The 20744-nt window shown below is 54.5% G+C and overlaps 2 protein-coding genes across 6 annotated transcripts in view; one reads left to right on the top strand and one right to left on the bottom strand.

Moving 5' to 3' along the window:
• The window catches only part of DSCAML1 (DS cell adhesion molecule like 1), a 95099-nt gene extending 82792 nt beyond the window's left edge, over window positions 1–12307 (top strand). Inside the window, exons 18-33 of the mRNA XM_068994519.1 lie at window positions 138–284; window positions 361–516; window positions 1056–1195; window positions 2384–2537; window positions 2724–2841; window positions 2939–3102; window positions 3296–3394; window positions 5011–5199; window positions 5283–5570; window positions 5659–5814; window positions 5933–5963; window positions 6312–6430; window positions 6563–6715; window positions 6909–7103; window positions 7485–7796; window positions 10804–12307. Of these exons, the coding sequence (XP_068850620.1) occupies window positions 138–284; window positions 361–516; window positions 1056–1195; window positions 2384–2537; window positions 2724–2841; window positions 2939–3102; window positions 3296–3394; window positions 5011–5199; window positions 5283–5570; window positions 5659–5814; window positions 5933–5963; window positions 6312–6430; window positions 6563–6715; window positions 6909–7103; window positions 7485–7796; window positions 10804–11258 (2876 nt within the window). The 3' untranslated portion in view covers window positions 11259–12307. The remainder of the gene's footprint in view (window positions 1–137; window positions 285–360; window positions 517–1055; window positions 1196–2383; window positions 2538–2723; window positions 2842–2938; window positions 3103–3295; window positions 3395–5010; window positions 5200–5282; window positions 5571–5658; window positions 5815–5932; window positions 5964–6311; window positions 6431–6562; window positions 6716–6908; window positions 7104–7484; window positions 7797–10803) is intronic.
• A 411-nt stretch (window positions 12308–12718) lies between these two features.
• Window positions 12719–20744, bottom strand: part of CEP164 (centrosomal protein 164) — a 35419-nt gene continuing 27393 nt past the window's right edge. For 2 of the 5 annotated variants that reach the window (XM_068994520.1, XM_068994522.1), the window contains 4 exons: window positions 20328–20430; window positions 16959–19129; window positions 16392–16443; window positions 12719–15013 (listed from right to left, as the gene is read on the bottom strand). In XM_068994520.1, the coding sequence (XP_068850621.1) occupies window positions 20331–20430 (100 nt within the window). In that variant the 3' untranslated portion in view covers window positions 12719–15013; window positions 16392–16443; window positions 16959–19129; window positions 20328–20330. The remainder of the gene's footprint in view (window positions 15014–16391; window positions 16444–16958; window positions 19130–20327; window positions 20431–20744) is intronic. The other 3 variants (XM_068994521.1, XM_068994523.1, XM_068994524.1) reach the window with 3 other exon arrangements.

The raw sequence follows: 20744 nt of genomic DNA, 5'->3' as shown, positions 1-20744 counted from the left end.
GGCAGGACTGGCTGAGGTGGTTCCAGCAGCACAGCGGGGTCCATGTGGGTGCAGTCAGGGTGGCTGTGTGGGACACGGCTCCTTCAGCCTGGCACCTCCATCCTTCTGCTGACTGTCCTCATCCATCCCCTCCCCAGTTCCCAGCCAGCCCCCTGAGAACGTGCGGGCCATCTCCATCACCTCGGATGTGGCCGTGATCTCCTGGTCGGAGCCCCCGCGCAGCACCCTCAACGGGGTGCTCAAGGGGTACCGGGTCATCTTCTGGTCCCTCTACATGGACGGAGGTGAGCGCTCGTGGGGAGCAGGTGCCAGGGGAACACAGGGGGTGGCACAGGGGCTGACGGGCCCTGTCTGCTGCAGAGTGGGGCGAGATGCAGAACATCACGACCACGCGGGAGCGGGTGGAGCTGCGGGGCATGGAGAAGTTCACCAACTACAGCGTGCAGGTGCTGGCCTACACCCAGGCGGGTGACGGCGTCCGCAGCAGCGTGCTCTACATCCAGACCAAGGAGGACAGTAAGTGGTGGCGCTGCTTGTGCCAAAGGGCTGGAGCGGCTGCCGGGGCACAGGGGAAACCCCTCGTGTACAGCCATGGGCAGGGCATTTCCCTTTCCCTCTTTTTCCTTTTCCTTAAGTGTGGATATTTAAATATTTACACCCCGCCTGCCCTACTTTAATGCCATTAGCTCGCTAGCAGAGCATCCCTGGGCCTGTGTCCTGGGAAGCGCCAGATGCTGGGAGGGAGGTGCAGCTGGGCAGGGTACGGCTGACAGATTAAGGAGATGGCCATTAAAAGCCAATCACGATTTCTAAACCAGAGCCTGGGCTGCAATTAACCCTCCTGCCTCTGGCTCACATAGGGAGCAGAACCACCCATGGAGAGGTGTCCTGCAGGCAGACCTCTCCCTGTCTGTGTGTGTGACACCACCACTGCAGCTGCTTCCCAGGGTGTGGTTGGGATGCCAGCCCCACAGCAGGATGCTGTCACATCTCCCAGCTGGGCAGAGACCTTGGAGACCTCCTGGCACCAGCTCTGCCACGCTCTCCCTCCTCAGTTCCAGGTCCCCCAGCTGGTATCAAGGCTGTGCCGTCCTCTGCCAGCAGCGTGGTGGTGTCCTGGCTGCCGCCGGCCAAGCCCAACGGCATCATTCGGAAGTACACCATCTTCTGCTCCAGCCCCGGCTCGGGGCAGCCGGTACGTGATGGGAACGGGGCTGGGAATTGCCACAGTGTGCCAGGGAATGCAGAGCTGGCCTAGCAGGAACGGGAGGGAGAGCTGATGCCAGGCAGCAGCAGCAGCAGCAAAGACCTCTTGGGGTTCACTGCAGAATTGTCCAAGGGCATCCATGGGCACTGTGCACCAGGGAATGGTCCCATCATCTCTCTGTTCCCATCCTCTGGCATCTGCCCTGCTCAGCGCTTGCTCCAGAGGGGGAAACATGCCAGCAGCTGACCAAAAATGAAATAGAAATCCAACCTGGCCCCATCCCTTCTTGGTAAGGGAGAGGTTGATGGGAGGTCTGCAGACTAGTGCTTATCAAAAGCTCCTTCTCAAACTCATTTCACTATCTGAGCCTCTGGTTTCCAGGGCAACATAATCTTTTCATCAAAGCAACTGGTAAAACCGCTGGGATCCGATATTGTTTTCTTGGCATCTTGTCAAAACTGTCATTTGGGTAAAAAAAATTATGTATACTATACAATATTCATATAGGTGTGTCTGCTTTGGGGTACACTCACACCCGTGTCCCTGCAAGGGCACGCGTGTGCTGACAGTGAACACACGGGTACCCGCCTGCTCAGGCTTAAATACACCCATCCTGTGCCACAGGGGTCGTGGAGTCCTGTGGCATGGTGGCACAGCCGGGTGCTGTGCCAGGCAGTCCTTCCCCTCGTGGTGTGCTTTGGGGCAGGGGGACTTGGTCCCCGATGCGATGGGGACTGGCCGCGGCGCTTGCACACCGCCAGCCCTGTCCGCAGGGCCACCGCAGGGTTGGGGCAGTCGCTGAGGGCAGTGCAGGAGTGACCCCACGCGGGTTTTGGGGGTCCCTTGGCCTCTCGCCGTGTCCGCAGAGGGTTTGGGCCAGCCCGGCTGGGGTTGCCTCCAGGCTGGCCCCGCTGCAGCTTGGCGGGTGTCAGGGAAGCGTCCTTTCCCGGGAACAAGCCTTGCCGGCGCAGCCATCTGTTCCTGGGCTCCAGCCCGGCTCCCTGGAGGAATCACGACACCAGCCGGCTCTCACCGGCATTGAGGGATGGATGCGAGGAGAGCTGAGCCGCTGCTGCTCGGGATAAACCCAGAGCACCGCAGTGAGGTCGGGGGTCTGAGCGTGATGGGGTGAGGGTGTCACAGAGGCTTCACCTTCTCCCGTGTCCCTCCCCGCAGGCCCCCAGCGAGTACGAGACCAGCCCGGACCAGCTCTTCTACCGCATCGCCCACCTGAACCGGGGCCAGCAGTACCTGCTCTGGGTGGCCGCCGTCACCTCCGCCGGCCGCGGCAACATCAGCGAGAAGGTCACCATCGAGCCGGCAGGCAAAGGTACGGGGGGCTGCCAGCCTGGGGGACACCTCCGCTGCTGTGCCCTGCCCCATGGCCCGCGGGAAGTGACGGCTGGGGGACCCCAGGGCAGAGGAGGGGCAGCACGGGGGTCCCAGGCCTCCTTACACCTCGGGGGGGCTGCGCACGGGGCCTGCCCTCCAGGCTGACCTCCTCCTTGCCCCCAAGCCCCTGCCAAGATCATCTCCTTCGGAGGCACCGTCACCACGCCGTGGATGAAGGACGTGAGGCTGCCGTGCAACTCCGTTGGGGAGCCGGTCCCTGCCATCAAGTGGACCAAGGACAGGTATGGAGGGGGCTGCCAGCCGTGCCGGGGGCTGGTGCCCGCTGCACCGCCCTGGCTGTGTCACACACGGCTGATGTGCCCCTTCTCCTCCCGGCAGCGAGGACTCTGCCATCCCGGTGACAGTGGATGGCCACCGCCTGATCCAGGCCAACGGGACGCTGGTGCTGCGCTCGGTGAAAGCCGAGGACTCCGGCTACTACACCTGCACTGCCACCAACACCTGGGGCTTCGACACCATCATCATCAACCTGCTGGTGCAAGGTGAGGGCTCCCACCTCCATGTTTGCCTGCATGGACACGCTCCATCCCCACTGCCCCGTGCCCGGGGTCTGTCCTGCACCAGGGGCTCATGCTGGCCCACGGATGGCTGCAAGGTCTCGTTGGCACTTTTGGGTGGCACAGTTTGGGGCGCTCTGCATGTGTGAGGTGCTCATGGGCTTTCCCTCCTCCCTAGTGCCCCCGGACCAGCCCCGCCTGACCGTCTCCAAGACCTCAGCATCATCTATCACGCTGGCCTGGATCCCTGGGGACAATGGGGGCAGCTCCATCCGAGGTAGGGCTCCTGGGAGTGATGGGACTGGTTCCCTTCTCATGGAACATGTTTTCAGGCATGCTGTGCCACATTTTTGTATCTGCACCTTTTTCTGCACCTTTGGAGAGTTTTCGCCTCTCCAAAATGCCTCAGAAATGCTTCAGAGTAAGGTTGGTGCCTCTGAGCTCTTAGCAGGGGCTTCCAGCCCTGTGAGGGGTTTGTGAGATGTTTTGGACAAGCTGCAGGGACTGAGGTAGCTAATGAAGGGCACATCATTGGGTGCTGAGGTGGCCAGGGCAAGCCCCAGTGCTGCTCCATGTCTCCTGGCATTGGTACCACTCTGAACCCACCAGAGCAGGAGTTGTCCCACATCCCTGACAGGCTGGGGGCTTTGGGAGGGCTCCAGGAGCATCCCAGCTTTCCCAAGTCTCCTTTCTGCTCTGATTCATCTCATGAATTATACGTTGAAACAGCTGCGTGCAGAGGGGGGAGCGGGGAGCGAGGAAGGAGACCTCGCTTACAATTAATTAAAAGCATGAAAGTAATTACAAGCAAATCTCCCCAGCCAGCAGCCTTTCACTCCAGCGGACTCTGTTGATAAATTTGGTTATAATTGGATTAGAAATATTAAAAACACGCCGCATGTACAAAATAAATAAATAAGCAGTGGCAGGCACCAGGGTGGGCGGTGTGGGGGTGTCGGGGCTGGTGTTGACACCACTGGGAATCACGTGCCCATGGCCTTGGGAAGGTCCTGGTGTCACCATCCATAGGGAATCCTTGGTGGTGGGTAGGCATGAGAAGTGTCCCCACTGCTCTGCCCAAGCTGGAGCTGGGTGTTCACAGAGCTCCTTCATGTGAACCCTCTGGCATTGCCATGGTGGTACCTGGGTGGTGTTGGCACCGGGGCCGTTGTGCCAGCTCTGCCTTGTGCAGCCCATTATGCACACAGCAAGGCAGGAAGCCTACTCTTCCCTGCTATTTTTATTTGAGAATTGTCTAAATAGCCTGCAAAATAGCCAAACCCATCAGTGCACCAGGAAAGTTTGGTCAGCACGGCTTGGGCGGCAGGGATGCGCTGTCCCAGGACACCCCGATGCCCTTGGGGCTGTCCCTGTGCTCTCCCAGGGAGCCCAGCCCAGCTGCTGATGGCAGCGTAACAGGTTTGCTCATCTAGGACACAGTGTGCTTCCTAATACTCTTCATCACGGCAGAGGAGGCGGTATGCAATGACAGAAGCAACTTCCCTGCAGCCTCCTGAGGGAGCTGCTTAATTCCGGCTTTCCCTTTATAGCCTCACACCAGTCAATCACAGCACGCACTCCCAGGTGGAAATGAGCCGTGGGGCCACCCTGGGGTGCTGGGGGCAGGCGAGGTGTGACCAGGGGCGCTGGCAGAGCTCTCAGGACGTTCTGGGTGAGAGCTCCTTGTCCATTTCTCCTGCCTGGGTCTGTGTAGTGGGCAGAGCAGGCAGTTTCCACCACCACTTGTGAGCGTGCAGTTGGGCAGGAATTGGTGTGTGATGGGTGCCCTGGCAGTGCACGGCTGTGCTGGACTTGGGCAGAGGCTTTGTGTCAGCCAGAACCCCTTCCCCTCGCCCATGTGCCCAGAGGTGACCCCGCTCCTTCCTCCCACAGGCTTTGTGCTCCAGTACTCGGTGGACAACAGCGAGGAGTGGAAGGACGTGTTCATCAGCTCCTCTGAGCGCTCCTTCAAGCTGGAGAGCCTCAAGTGCGGCACCTGGTACAAGGTGAAGCTGGCGGCCAAGAACAGCGTCGGCGCCGGCCGCATCAGTGAGATCATCGAGGCCAAGACCCACGGCAGAGGTGAGCCTGGCCTGTGCTGTCCCTGCCCCGCCGGGGTACAGGGGGGTCCCCTCCCCACCCTCCTGACAGCTCTTCTCCCGCAGAGCCCTCCTTCAGCAAGGACCAGCACCTCTTCACCCACATCAACTCCACGCACGCCAGGCTGAACCTGCAGGGCTGGAGCAGCGGGGGCTGCCCCATCACCGCCATCGTCCTGGAGTACCGGCCCAAGGGCAACTGGGTGTGGCAGAGCCTTCGCACCAACAGCTCCAGTGAGGTGTTCCTGACGGAGCTGCGCGAGGCCACGTGGTACGAGCTGCGCATGAAGGCCTGCAACAGCGCCGGCTGCGGCAACGAGACCACGCAGTTCGCCACGCTGGACTACGACGGCAGTGAGTGGGGACACGGGCTGGGGGAAATGCCACCAGGCCAGGGGGGTCCCTGAGCGCTGAGTGCCCACCCGCCCGTGCTCTGCCCTAGGCACCATCCCCCCCATCAAGTCTGCCCAAGGGGAAGGTGACGACGTGAAGAAGCTCTTCACCATCGCCTGCCCCGTGATCCTGGCCACGCTGGGAGTGGCCCTGCTCTTCATCATCCGCAAGAAGAGGAAGGAGAAGCGACTGAAGAGGCTTCGAGGTGAGACAGGATTCAGAGGCACAGCACACAGGACCCCAGATTGGGTTCCTGGACTGCCTCATTGGGCCCTAAACTGCTCCCTTACAAAAAACTTCTTGTTTTTTTGTCTCCTGCACAGATGCAAAGAGTTTGGCAGAAATGCTGATCAGGTGAGTCTCGTATCTGCCTGTGGCTGGGAATGGGTGGGCAGGCAGAGGAATAGTTGGTGCTGGGGGTGGTCCTGGCTGCTTTTAAGCCCAGGTGCAGCCCTCACTCAGTTTCAGACCCTCTCAGGCTCGCACCTGTGAAGGTTGCGGCAGTGACTCTGTAGCACAGCAGCCCAGGGCTCCTGGCTGCTCCTGCCTGCCCGAGGGTCCCAGCACCCACACTGGGAGCTTGCCTGGGCAGAGCTGAGCCCCGGGTGGGCTGGCTGGTGGCAATCCCCAGCCCGTCCCAGGCTGGAGCCGCCGGGGCTCTGTCCGGTAATGGGCGGGTCTGCGTCCCCTCTCACCTCACAGCAAGAATAACCGCAGCTTTGACACGCCGGTGAAGGGGCCCCCGCAGGGCCCCCGACTGCACATCGACATCCCGCGGGTGCAGCTCCTCATCGAGGACAAGGAAGGCATCAAGCAGCTGGGTAAGCACAGGCAAAGCTCCCATCCCCTCGTGTCCCACAGTGCTGGGGTCCCACAGACGGGCTGAGTGTGGGCCAGCAGGTGCCCACATTGCCTGGCCAGGGAGAGGTCTGAGCCGCAGCTTCCTCCCTCAGGGGATGACAAAGCCACGATCCCGGTGACCGACACGGAGTTCAGCCAGGCCGTGAACCCCCAGAGCTTCTGCACGGGCGTCTCTCTGCATCACCCAGCCCTGATCCAGAACACGGGGCCCCTCATCGACATGTCCGACATCCGCCCTGGCACCAGTGAGTGTGTGGGGCTGGGCTGGCTGTGCTGGGGGTTGTAGACACGGTGTGGGGGAACCTGTCCCCCCTGCCCTGGCTGTGCCCAAGAGCAGCTGCTGGGAAGGCAGAAGGGGCAGGCAGCGCTCCAGGGAGAGGGAGCAGCATCCTGGCTGTGTGTGGGACCCTCCGTGACTCTGTCACCTGTGTGCCGTAGACCCCGTGTCAAGGAAGAGTGTGAAGTCTGCACACAGCACCCGCAACCGCTACTCCAGCCAGTGGACACTCACCAAGTGCCAGGCGTCCACCCCTGCGCGGACCCTCACCTCGGACTGGAGGACAGTGGGCTCCCAGCACGGCATCACGGTCACCGAGAGCGACAGCTACAGCGCCAGCCTCTCGCAGGACACAGGTATGCAGGGCCAGAGCCTCCCTGGCACCGCTGCTGGCAGGGGTCTGCTGCTCTGGGGCATGCAGAGACCCCAAAAGGTAAGTTCAGGGTGACTGCAGAACTTATCAGTGGGGTTGTGGAACCATGATTTGGTGGCCCTGAACAGCCAGGGCTGTGCCCAGCTCTGTGGACAGATAAAATCGTAAAAACCCAAAATGGTTTGGGTTGGAAGGGACCTTATTGCTCATCTTGTTCCACACTTCCACTAGATTGGGTTGCTCCATGCCCCATCCAACCTGGCCTCGAAGGTGGCCAGGTTTATCCCAGCAGGGACAGACATGGAAAAAGGCATTCCAGTGCCAGGGAGAGCTCCCAGGTAGGTGACACATCCTCTCCCCACAGACAAGGGGCGGAACAGCATGGTGTCCACCGAGAGCGCCTCGTCCACCTACGAGGAGCTGGCGCGCGCCTACGAGCACGCCAAGCTGGAGGAGCAGCTGCAGCACGCCAAGTTCGAGATCACCGAGTGCTTCATCTCCGACAGCTCCTCGGACCAGATGACCACGGGCACCACGGACAACGCGGACAGCATGACCTCCATGAGCACCCCGTCCGAGCCCGGCATCTGCCGCTTCACCGCCTCCCCGCCCAAGCCCCAGGACAGCGAGCGGGGCAAGGGCGTGGCCGTGCCCATCCCGCACCGCGCCAGCAAGAGTAGGTTCACATGGGCTCTGGGGGGGTCCTGCCTGGCCTCCTCAGTGCCCTCCCTCCTTGGGAGCCCTTCCCAGTCCTGTTTTCCTTGGCATTCTTGGTATTTCTCCCCATGCTGTAATGTTCTCTCTCCGTTGCTTAATGTTGTTCCCCATTCCTTGCTATTCCTTACCCAATCTTTGGTATTTTTTTCCCCGGTTCCTTGGTATTTCTCCCCATTCTTTACGATTCCTTCCCATACCTTAGTATTTTTCCCCCTGTATTTTACTATTCCTTCCCACTCTTTAATATTCTTTCCCCATTTTTTACTATTCCTTCCTGTTCTTTGGTGTTCCTTTACACTCCTTACTAGTCTTTCTCCACTCCCGGGTATTTTTCCCACATTTTTACTCTTCTTTCCCATTCTTTATTATTCCTTCCTATTCCTTAGCATTCCTTACTGTTCTTTCCACACCCCTTGCTATTTTCCCATGTTTTTTTTAATTATTCCTTCCCATATTTCAGTATCCCTGGTTACTCTTTACTGTTCCTTCCCATTCCTTAGTATTCCTTCCTACTTGTTAGCATTCCTTATTGTTCTTTCCTAATTCCTTTCTATTTTTAATGTTTGGTGTGGTGGTTTTTTAGTATGCCTTTCCATTCTTCAGTGTTCCTTCCCCTTTTTCAGTAGCCCTGGCTATTCTTTTTTCTTCCTTCCCCTTCCTTAGTATTTGTTACCATTTTTTAATATCCATCAGTTATTCCTTGTTATTCCCCCCCATTTTTCAGCACTGGCCCCAAGACCCTCAGTACCTTCCCCATTCTTTGCTGTTCTCAGTATTTCCCCCCCTTGTTTTTAGTATTCCTCAGTGTTTATCAGTATTTCTCCCCATGCTTTAGGGTTCATCAGTATTCCTTGGTATTCCTCAGTATTCCTTCCCTATCCTCAGTGCCAGAACCCCGACAATCCCCCACCCCCCATGGCCTCAAAGCAGAACAATACCTGGAAGATATTTTAAAAATACATAGATGGGAATTGATAGTTAATTTATTTACTGATCCTAGAACACAATATAATGGGACCATCTTTCTCTGCAAGTTAGACCATGTATCTTTATGGTATAGTTTAAATAGCACAGAGTGTATTAAGGTTACACCATTGTAACCTTATAAAAAATGGAATTTACAGAACCTATTACAAAGCATACAAGATTTAAGGCAATATTGCTATAATAACACAAATGTAACAATACAACACCTGTAAGAGACAATATAATAATGCAGGGGCCTTATATATATATTAAAAAATATATTAAAATATTTTTATATTTATATATATATATTATATATAAATTTGTATATATGCAATATATTTTTAATATGAAAACATATACATATATGAATATATTTCACACATAATTTATGTAGTCTTAATATAAAATTATATATATTGATATATAAATTTATGTTTTATATAGAAATTTCTATATTTATTTTTATATAGAAATTTCTATATTTATAAACAGGTTTATGTATACTTATGTATAAATTTTTACATAGTTATACATAGATTTATGTGTATATCTATATAAATATTATGTATTTTAATATAAATATTATGTATTTTAATATAAAAATTATATTTTTATGTAAAATGTATATATATATATATATATACACACGTAACCATAAATCCTGAAATTAAGGTATTATTATATCTAATCCTATATCTGTCTGTGCTGTATCCCATACTAACACCACAGATCCTGCAGTGCATTCCCTACAGCTCCAGTGAAGAGAGGAACGTGCCCTTACAGAACACACTGCACAATATATACAATTAAGGCAGTAATGCTCTATGGATACAGGTGTTATATATTGCAAATATAAAAGGCAAACTAATAACAGGGTTTTACATCTATGGACAATATAAATCTGTAAATTAAGGCCCTACAGCTGGAGGTGATGCTGTAGAACACAAAGGCAACAGTGTAATATAACAGAAATAAAACCCTGTAACACCGATAACAGCCAATATAACAACACGGGGTCTTATCCATACATAGACATAAAACCCTTAAATTAAGGCACTAACTATAGATGATGCCATAACACAACACAGCAGAATCTGTTGTTTATGGCAGCACAGCCACTCACCTTGGCAGAGTAAAGCCTGATGTATGACACACCACATCCCCCTGCCGGGACAGGCGGGACACGGAGTACGAGGAATATTTCCCACTGTACTGTACAGAATGGGAGCTGTGCCTGTGTCAGACATTTAGCATCACGTTATGACTATTATATAATAACACCGTATTACACTGTACATTCACTATAACGTGATGTAATAGTATTTATCACTCTGTACATTTAGCATTATACAATTAACACTATGATCCATTTAATTGTGATGCATGTGATCCATCCACAATTAACATTATGATCCATTACAGGACATTACGTACAGCATTCAGCGCTAGAGCTTGCTGCATCCCAGGCGCCTTGCAGGGAGCGGAACCATTTTGGGATGATGATGTGACACATTCTTTATAGCACAACGTGTTCTCTGGAGCACAACGTGTTCTCTGGAGCACAACGCATCTCCCTCTGTAGCGGGACCTGTTCTGTATAGCCCAACGCATTCTCTCTCAATAGAACAACGTGTTCTCCGTAGCCCAACGCATTCTCCGTAGCCCAACGCATTCTCCGTAGCCCAACGCATTCTCTCTCAATAGAACAACGTGTTCTCTGTAGCCCAACACGTTCTCCGTAGCCCAACACGTTCTCTCTCAATAGAACGTGTTCTCCGTAGCCCAACACGTTCTCTCTCAATAGAACAACGCGTTCTCTGTAGCCCAATGTGTTCTCCATAGCCCAACGCGATCTCCGTAGCCCAACGCATTCTCTCTCAATAGAACGTGTTCTCCGTAGCCCAACGCGTTCTCTGTCGCCCAACACCGACACGTCCACACGGTGGGTGGCAAGAGGGTCCCTCCAGAGCCTTACCTGCCTGCTCTTCCCTTGGCAGGTGACTACTGCAACCTCCCGCTGTACGTCAAGTCGGAGGCCTTCTTCCGCAAGCCCGACGCGCACGAGCCGTGCCCGGTGGTGCCACCACGGGAAGCCTCCATCCGCAACCTGGCCCGGGCGTACCACGCGCAGGCCCGGCACATGACGCTGGAGCCCGGCGCCAAGCCCCTGGGGCTGCCTCCCCCGGCCTCCGCCGCAACCACCTTACCTCAGAGGACTCTCCCCATGCCCGGCCCGGCGGGTCCCGCACCCGTGCCCGCCGCCAGCGCCGCCCCGGCTCCCCCCGTGGCCGCCGAGCCCCCCGTGGCTGCCGCAGCCGCCGAGGCGCGGGTGCCCACGCACTCCAAAGTGGGGGGCTCCAGGGACTCACTGCTGGAGATGAGCACGTCGGGGGTAGGCAGGTCTCAAAAACAGGGCGCCGGAGCCTACTCCAAGTCCTACACGCTGGTGTAGGGCCGCCGCCGGATGCTGCTCGTTTCCCCGCGCCGTTTATATTTAATTAACAAACTTGTACAGAACGGACTCTTTTGTATAAATGAAGCTATTTTCTTCTTCTCCGAACAGAAAAAGAAACCAGGGCACAAAGAATTTGATGTTACAGATTTAAAAATATAATATATATGTAAACATATATATATATTTCACATCATTTTGAAAGGGGCACAAGGAAAGACTCAGCGACTTTTTTTTTTTTTTTTTCTCTCCCTGATCTTGTCGGTGGTTTTAAAAAAGGAACGTCTCCGAGACATTGCATGCTATTTTACTGTTCTGAAAACAGCAGGAGTTGCTTCAATTTGCAAATGCTTATGTGTTAATACCTTTTTCTATGAAAAAAAACCCAGCGCTGTGTGCAATAAAGGTTATGTTTATACATGGGGTGTTTGTTAAGCGAGCAGGGAATTAGGCAGAGCAGGTGTGGGGCAGGACAGAGCAGGAGAATGGAGTGGGACAGCCCAGGGCAGCCGAGGTACAGAAATACTAAGACATGGGGTTAAATATTGAAGAATAATAAGGCATGTACCCAACCTGCAGAGCCATGGGGCAGGAGGAGGGTCAGGAACAGGAGCAGGGTCCTGGGAATGGTTCCACAGAGCAGGACAGCCCAGCTCCAGCCCAGGACGAACCATGGTGCCAAACAGGAATCCTGGTCCAGCTCATCCAGAGGGGTGGACGGCTGCCCAAACCCTCGTGAGCCACAGCAGAGCTCTGGCAGCTCAAGGTAAGCACAGGGTGGCTCCAGCATTGGATCCAGCATCCAGCGAGGCACAGCAACTCCTCGAAGCAGTGTCCTTCCCTGGGATGTGTCACAGCCCCACGTGGGAGCAGAAGTGGCACCACTGTCCTCTGGCACAGCTGAAACACATCCTGGTGAATCCAGCACAGTGCCCTGAATCGTGGTGAATCATGGCACAGGGCAGCACAGCACAGGTGCCCCAGGAGACCACAGAGAAACTCAGTGAGACCCAGCCCCGCCCCACACCGTAATTTGTTCTTATTGTCCCCTTTTTCACCACCAGCCACACCAATATCAGACCAAAGAAAGGCAGGTTCTACCTTCCCCTTTCATACAAGGTTGTGAAAGCAAGAGCACCTGAAGCTCTGGGGCTGCCAGCCCTCCTTACCTGCTCCAAAGGCAAAATTATTAACTCTTATTAACGCTCAGGCCATTATTAACTCTTAGTTACCCAAAGTAGAACCTCACCATTCTGAGGAGCTTCTGGTGCTACCTGAGGTCTAATTAACTGCACTTTCATTTCCTTATTTCCTGTAATTTATAAGCACAAGTTTTCATCACTTTCCCATCCATGCTTGTTACCAACTGGTTCCAGCTCTTTCTTTACAGATACATTTCCTCTTTTAACTCAAAGCAGCAGTTGGAGCATCTACACACAGATTTGTACTGCTCTGTTGTTTTATTTTTCCCACTCTTGCCAGGGTTTAATTCATCAGCTGTAATCAAGTGCTGCAGAGGTCATTTTTTCAACCTCTCTCCTTGATTTTTTTTTTTTAATTGACGTAGCCAAATTAAAATGACATGCAAATACAGTGATGTTAGTGCAGCTTCCATGTGCAGCTTTACAGTACCCTTCCCAGCCTGCTGGCACACTGGTCAGCAGATCCTCCTTTGCCATCTGGTTCTCCCTAACTAAGATAACTCCTGGAATCCTGCAGAGCTGGAAGGGCCTTGGCCAGAGCCTGGCAGCTGTTCACCTCTGGGGCTTGAGAAACAAGCTGCTAAGACAATTTCTTGTGCCCATTTTTTATAATTTTTGGCCATTATTCAGGTACCACTCAGAGCCAACCTCTGCCAAGGAACATCCCATGTGGAGAGGGGCTGGTGGGGAGGCATCAGAGCACGTATGATTTATAAACCATTACATAATACAGGTTTTAAAGCAAGCCAAGTGTCCAGCCCTTAAAGCAGGGTCACGGCCAGGCAGCACCTCCAAAACACCAACCTCAGGCTTAGAATAGAAACAGAAGGGGAAAATAGAATTAAAAATAGAAGAGGCAAGAAAAGGCAAGCATGTTCAGCTGCAAGAGTAAGCAGATTAGCAAGATAAAAAGAGGAACAGATTAACAGAGATTAATACAACTTTATTGGAATTGGCTAGTACGGATTTCCTTCTACATCTCAGCAAGGATTCCCTCCCTTCCCTTCCCCAGCAGGCAAAAGCCCTGGCCTTGCACAGCTCAACACAGGACAAGTTTCCAGCACTCCCCTGTGAGCCCCCACCACCCCCTGCCCTTCACCACAGCAGGGTTTGAAGGAGAACAGCCCATTCAGGCCATGCCAGCCCAGTTCTGCCTTCCAACAGCAAACAGATAAGAAGCCATCAAGCTCAGAAAAGCAGAGTTTTGTTTCAGGTCTGCTTTACCAGCTGCCCTGCACAGCACTCCAGCCAGACCCTGGGCTCCCTGCCACAAACACCTTCCAGAACCAGCTCCAGAGGAGAGCCACCAGCACTGGGTGCCACCACAGCCAAGCCCAGGCAACAAACACCAGCACCCCCAAGCTGATGGTAAGTAGGAACAGCTGGGGGCAGAGTCCTGGTAAGAAAGGCTGAGGGTAATTATGCCTGGAGAGGACAATAAAGGGTTCCTGGGACATAGCTGAGCAGCTCTGCACAGAAAATCCAGCAGCCCTGGTCACAGCCAGCAGCTCCTCCATGTCCTGCTCCTTCCCACAGACCCCCCAGCACCTCCTCACAGCAAACCTGCTGCTCCTCTGCTGGCCCAGAGCTCGGGGTTTTCTTGTTCCCTTTCTCCAGAACTCCAGACACCAGCACTCAGGTTCATGCCCAAACACTCTTGGGGTCCCATCCCTGCCAGCCTGGGAGCACCAGGTCTCTGCTCAGCTTTGCTGCACCAGAAGGCCAGGCCAGGGGTCTGGGTGGGCTCCAAGCCCAACACCAGCATTACCAGAGGGCTGTCTCAGGAAGGACAGCAGGGCCAGCTCCAGGACACAGAGCCCCACCCAGTGCCCACTCTGGAACCAGGACACCCCAACCAGTTCTCCCCTAGAAAAGGTAAGAGCAGCTCACAGCTCACCTCCTGCTCCCCTCACAGCCTGCAGCACATTCCCTTGGCAACGTCCCACTCCAGGCTGGCCCCTGGACACCGTGCTGGCCACTCTGCAGCCGGACAGAGCAGGGGACAAAGGCAGCTTTTCCACCTGGCTCCAGAGGCAGAGTGGAGGAGGAGGTGGAGACACAGGGGAGGGTTATTGGGGTTGTTGGGATGAAACAAGGCGCAGCTGGGCAGTGACCAGCCAGCACAACCAGCTTCAGCTGTGCAGGACTCCTTGCTGGAGCTCACAGCACAACCCAAGGGCTGGCCAAGGCTCCCAAATGTGCTGTCACCCTCTGTGTCCTGCCCCCAACAGCCCCTCACCAGCTGTAACCTGGCCCACAAAGTGATGCTGTCTGGGGAAGGACTGAGTGGGAGCACCAACACAAGGGCAGAGAACCTACACCTGCACCAGGAGCTATGTATGGGGGGCAGGTTCACAGTCACCACGGCCCCAAATGTCTCTGGGATACAGAACAGATGAACCGGAGGGACAGTGCAGGCCACAGGCGGCTGCTGTGGCTACTTCTTCTGCTTCTGCTGCTGGTACCTCCTGAAGTGGGTCTGGATGGTGATGGCTGCCCTCTCAGAACGGTCAGTGACCTTGCTCTCCTTGCTGGCATCAGGGGTCACGTCACCTGCAGGGGCAACAGAGCATCACAGTAAGCACAGAGAGTGCCAGCAGTCCTGAACTTGGAGCAGGGCAGGGCTCTGGCATCACCCCCATGGCATCAGTGTCCTCCCCATTCCTCAGACAGGACAGCTGTCCTTGCTGCAGAGCTCACGGCATGAAACCACAACTCCACTGGCTCACAGGGACATCTCCAGGGCAGAAGGAGCAGGGAATGGGAGGCAAAGCAAAGCCCAGGCTCCCTGGCAGTGCTAAGCCCTCTATATTTACACAGCTCCACTCCCCGAAGGCCGCAGCTTCCCCACGTTTAATCACCACGTACGATGCTCACTTACTTTCGCACACACAAATAAGATTAGAAAAAAGCCCGGCCCTGCGCAGCAATAAAGCTCTCACGCTGACAAATGGGAGCCCTCCCCACTCCCGCTTAATGTGGCATTAGGGAAGTATTCTGGAATTCAACAGGAACTGCATCAAAGCCACTCAGCAGTGCTCCTCTAAGCCAGTGTGTCACCGCTAAGCACCCCCCGAGCAGCCATCAGGAATCCTGGGGCCAGATGCTGCTGTATAAACACACCGCTGTCACCTGAACCCATTTCCCCTCCACAGCCTGAGAGAAACTCCAGAGTAAAAAGATAAATAAAAGGAGGGGGTGGGCTCCCCCCTGCCCTGCTCACCAAGACACTGTCAGCTGTGAATCCTGCCCAAGTCCAGGGGCAGAGGCTCAGGACAGGCACTGCTGGGCAGTGGCAGGGTGAGCCCCGGCCGTGCAGCTCTGCCACAAACTCACCTGCCCGAGGGGCTCAGCCACTGGCAGCCCCAGATCTGCACCTATTTGCAGTGAAACCCCCATCCCAGCACCCAGGCTGGGCAGGGTTCCTGGGCCATGAGGAGGGATGGCACCCCCGGCCCCCACCGCCCGTTATCCGCTTGGCACCGAGAATAGAACGGCTCAAATCCTCTTTGTTGAGCACTGCAGAGCCTTGGAGATGGGACCAAAGAGAAGAGGGGAGTGAATTCCAGGTGGTTTTCTCAGAACAAAGAGAAAGAGGCTGTTTTATGGGACAGCATGAGTATGACCCCACCTGAGGGCAGGTTTCCCGGGAGAGGGGAGCAGGGATCTGCACAGACACACAGGTGGGGTTACATATTCAGCCCTGCACCACTGGGACCTTCACTGGCTGATGCTACACACATTAACAAGTATCTCACCATCAAATACCCCTTAAAAATGTCACAGAGAGATTTGTGGAATGAGAGGCCAAGAAGGATGCAGGCATTGCAATGCCTGCTCTTCTGCTGCATCCACAGTCCCAGTCATGAGTTTCACTCATCACTTGTGTTGATTTGGGTTTTTGTTGCCTCCCTGCCTGCTCCACACTCACCTTTCTCTCCAGAAAGCAAGTAGATGCTGTTGTGCCGGGAGTCCCTGCCTCTCTAGAAAGATAGAGAAATAAAAGAAAAGTTAGTTCTATCCCAGGCAGAGGCAGTGAGGGCAGTCCCTTTCAGGCTAACTGGGAAGCTTTCCACTGTCCATTCCTTTTATGAAACTGGAACATGCTTACTGTTATTCCCTTAAAGAGTACTGATTAATTAATCTGCATTTATGAAAAGACCTCCGAGGAGAGGCAGGAAATAGCTTTGCATCCAGACTCAGAGCTGTGAGATGCTCCAGTGCATGGATGGATGTTGGCACAGGCTATCCTCACCAGACCTGCATTTCAAACCAGTAAGGAGACAGCCCCTACACCATGAACCTGCAGCTCCTGGGCTGCCAGGTCTTCCAGGGGATATTTCCATTTCTAAAAATAAGCTTGAATTTGTCTGCAAATACCTCTCCAACATTTTCCAGCTTACCCTGCCCTGCTGGCATTACATCTACCCCTTGCCTACACCTCCAGGCTGCCTGGCTCACAGCTGCCCCTGCAGCAGGCACTGCCAGCAGCCCTCACCTCGCTGTCCCGGCTGGTGCGGCGGCTCTGGGACACGCACTGGATCTGCCAGGGCAGGGGCTGGTACACCAGGTAAGGCAGGGGCTCCTCACGGAACAGGTTGGTCCCCAGCTGCACACAGGGACGGTTTTTCAAGCAGGGAAGAGGACAGGAGAGGAACAGAAAGAGCTGCTCAGCCACAATCATCACCAGAGATCACAACCCTCCCCCATCACTCATCAACAGCCCACGAGCAACACCAACCCCACAGAGCTCCCAGCCCTGCTGCCCAGGGTGGTTTAGGAGGCACAGAAGGCCATTCCCAGCAGGGCAAGCAGAAACTGCTGCCTCCCCTCCCTGCCCCAACAGAGAGCAGCCCCAGGCAGGGGAGAATACCACGGCAGCAATAAATGCTCAGGACTCACCTGTCTGACCGCCCTCACCACAAAGAACAGCGCTGTCATCAGGGTGCCCAGCATGGCTGGGCTGTGCGAGGGCTGCCTCCGTCCCGGGCAGCCTCAGCTCTGGGAGCAGCACGCCGGGACCTCCAAACAGCCAGGACTGAGATGTCCCTCCTTGGGCAGGCACAGGCCAAGCCCCTTAATGAGCTTACAGCCCCTGCTCAGCTCGGTGAAGTAATCGGGCGCTGCCCTTTTGCTCCTCTAATCGCTGAGTTTCTCCAACAGACAGCGCTGGCATTCCAGGAAAGGCAAATCCTCTGCTCCTCCTACCCAGGCCCGTCAGGGAGCACGGACAGAGCTGCACAGCCCAGCCTGGGCTCACACCTGCTCCGTGTGATCTCAGCAGGATCACAGCACACCCAGGAGGATCCCACACTCCAGATGGGATTTGGGATGTCTCAGAACTGCCCTGAACTGCTCAGCAGAGGGGCAGGAGACTTGTCCCAAAAAGCACCTGCCTGGACAGTGTGTGCTGTCCCTCCTGTTCCCCCCGTGCCTCACCAGCCCCACCAGCTCCCACAGGCTGCTGGCAGGAGGTGAGCAGGAGATGGGAACAAGTCATGGGAAGAGAACAGCTCATCACCAATCCTCCCTAATTCCTGGTGAGAGCATTACTCAGCGATCCCAGCAGCAGCCAGCACACTGCTGGGGCAGTTCCTGGCTGCTCCCAAACCCATGGGAAATCAGCAAAAACAGCCAATCTGCAGTGAGACATTTTTAACAGATCCCAAGCTGCCAGAGCGACACCTTGTTTTCCTTTTCTAGTTTTGGATTTTAGCTTTCTCTCTGCCTTTGCATTTGCTACCCTGTCCAGATACTTAAAAGAATAATGGCAACAAAGCCACAGCAAGCTTAAGTGGTCTTGGGAACTGCCAGAAATGACCTCGACAAGACAAAACCTGAGAGAGCCCAGAGACAAGCAAGGGGAGATGTGAGAGGTAAGTACAGCTGGATATCCAGCTACAACAAAACAGAGTGACAACCACCACCATCATACAAAACAGGCTCATGTTGATTTAATTTATACAAAACCAGACACAGCTGCTATCGCAGGTTTTAACAGGAAAAAGGAGCACGTTTCAAACCAAGTTATTGTAAAAAAACCTGGCATTTCTCTGCACCACTAATCCATGCTTCACCCAAAACACAGAATGGACTCAGTGATATGGCTTTGGCCACAGCAAGCCACAACTGCAAGGGTCCCTTCTAAAACCCCTGACTGGAAGGACTGCCATGTGTCCCCTGAATATCCAGCAAACTAAAAGCAAAGTCCCTACAGGAAGGGGTTTGTGCAATCCAGCAGCAGATGGGATACCCGTGTTTTGATCCCTTCTTTCCTAGGAAGGAATAAGGCTGGTTGAGTAATTACAAAAATTCTAAGAAAAATCAGCAAGGAAAAAAAAAACAAAAAAACAACATACATTCTTAAGAGTTTTTAAATGATGTTCATCAAAAATATATTTCTATTTGCACGTAAACATCCCCGTGCCAGGCTCACGGCGTGTGCCAGCACACAGCACCCAGGGAGCAGAGCAGGGGGGCTCTGCCTCCCCCACTGCCCATCCTCACCCACCCGAGGGGCTCACGCAGCACAGGGGGTGTGGGGCAGCAGCTTCAGAGCCTCCCCCCACCAGCTGTCTCAGGAGAAAGGCTTTGAAGATGGTTTCTCACAGATGGGCTCCCTTGAAGTGCAGCGTCCTCGTCAGCCAGAATGGGCGAGTGGCTCGGCAGCTTTTTAAAGCATAAAATATTTAGAGTCAGCTCGGAGGAAATACTGACAAAGACAACCAAATACCAGGTTCCCACGAAAGCCTGACTCCTCCCTGCTGGGTAGAGCGTCACCCCTTCCAATTCCAAGCATCCCAGAGGGCTGGGATACCCTCTGGATACAGCCTTTCATAGGAATATCACAGCACCCAGTGAGCACAGCCACGAGCCACTGGGTCACAGCTGAGGTCCAGGAGCTGCTCATCTCAACTCCTCAGCCACTCTCCAGTCTTCCCACATCCCTGCTCTCCCAGGATTCCTGCGGAGCTGCTGCAGGAGCAGCAAGACCAGGATCCAGGATTTATGGCAGGGCTCCCCAGCTCCGTGCATGGAAAGAGATCCCAGCTGCTGATCCGAGCTCTGGATCCCTCTCCCCAGGGCATGGGAGGACGCAGGTGGGGCTGTCTCAGCATTCACAGGAGCTCCTCAGCCATGCCTGCACCAGCAGCCACTCCCCGTGCTCTCCTGCCATCCCTGCTCCTGCTGCCATCAGCGCATCTGTGACACGGGAGCAGAGCTCCAGCAGCTGCTCTGCTGCACAGCTCTGGCCAGCCTGGCGTGAGAGGAACAGGGAGAGCTCATCCAGACCTACCACTCTTGGCTCAGTTCCCATTGCTTCCACCCCAAACAAGCAGAACATTCCCGAAGAGCCAGAACATGTCATTCCCTGATTTTATCCCCAGACTCCACAGCCATTCCGCTGCTCCCACATGCCAGAGGCCACCTGACATGGCCCACCTGCCACCGAGCATTTGCTGGGCATCAGGGCAGGCTCATTTCCTGACACATTTCCTCCAGCAGAGCCTCAGCTGGATTCACATCCTCCCCCTTGACCAGTTACTCAAAGTCCTCTGTGATTCACAGCTCTGCCTTGCCATCGCTGGAATACTAATGAGGGAAATGTTGATTTATTGAAGCCCTGATATGTCACCGCTGGATTAAACAGTCTATAAAGTATATTTGGACACATTACAGGATTAGAAGAATCCGCCTGGGAAGTTCTCTTCCTCCTTCCTCCACTCTCTTGCAAAAACACTCAGTTTCAAGGACATGGCACACAGACACAGTGGAGGTGCCTGGGTGGGCATCACCAAAGCCCAGCCCATGTGGCATGGGGAGACTGCACAGGTCCCCCCACCATCCCTGCAGAGAAAAATCCCACCTTTCAGTAGTGGTACACCTTGATCTCTCTGTTTTCATCCAGTCCCAGCTGGAGGAGGCTGGAGCTGCTGCCGGGGCGCTTCTGCGACTGCGGGCAGAGAGGTCTGGCAGCTGGGTGAAGGAAAAGCCTGGCTTACAGCAGGAACGAGCACAGACAGGACAGGTACGAGGTACTGAGCCAGTCCTGTGCACACAGGCTGTATTCAGCCTGCTGCATCCCAGTCAAATGGAATTAGAGGGGGATTAGGGAATTCAGAGGCACACCATGCTCAGGACAGCTTGGAAGCCCCAGGGATTTGCTGCTAATTTCAGCGTACACTGAGGAGACACCAACAGCCCCAGCACAAGGCTGGTACCACACAGCCTGGGAGCATCCCTGCTCACAGCACAGAGAGGTCTTGCTCTCTGGATCCGGCCT

Source organism: Aphelocoma coerulescens, chromosome 24 (assembly GCF_041296385.1).
Source record: "Aphelocoma coerulescens isolate FSJ_1873_10779 chromosome 24, UR_Acoe_1.0, whole genome shotgun sequence".
NCBI lineage: Eukaryota > Metazoa > Chordata > Aves > Passeriformes > Corvidae > Aphelocoma > Aphelocoma coerulescens.
This window is presented reverse-complemented; position numbering and strand designations above follow the sequence as displayed.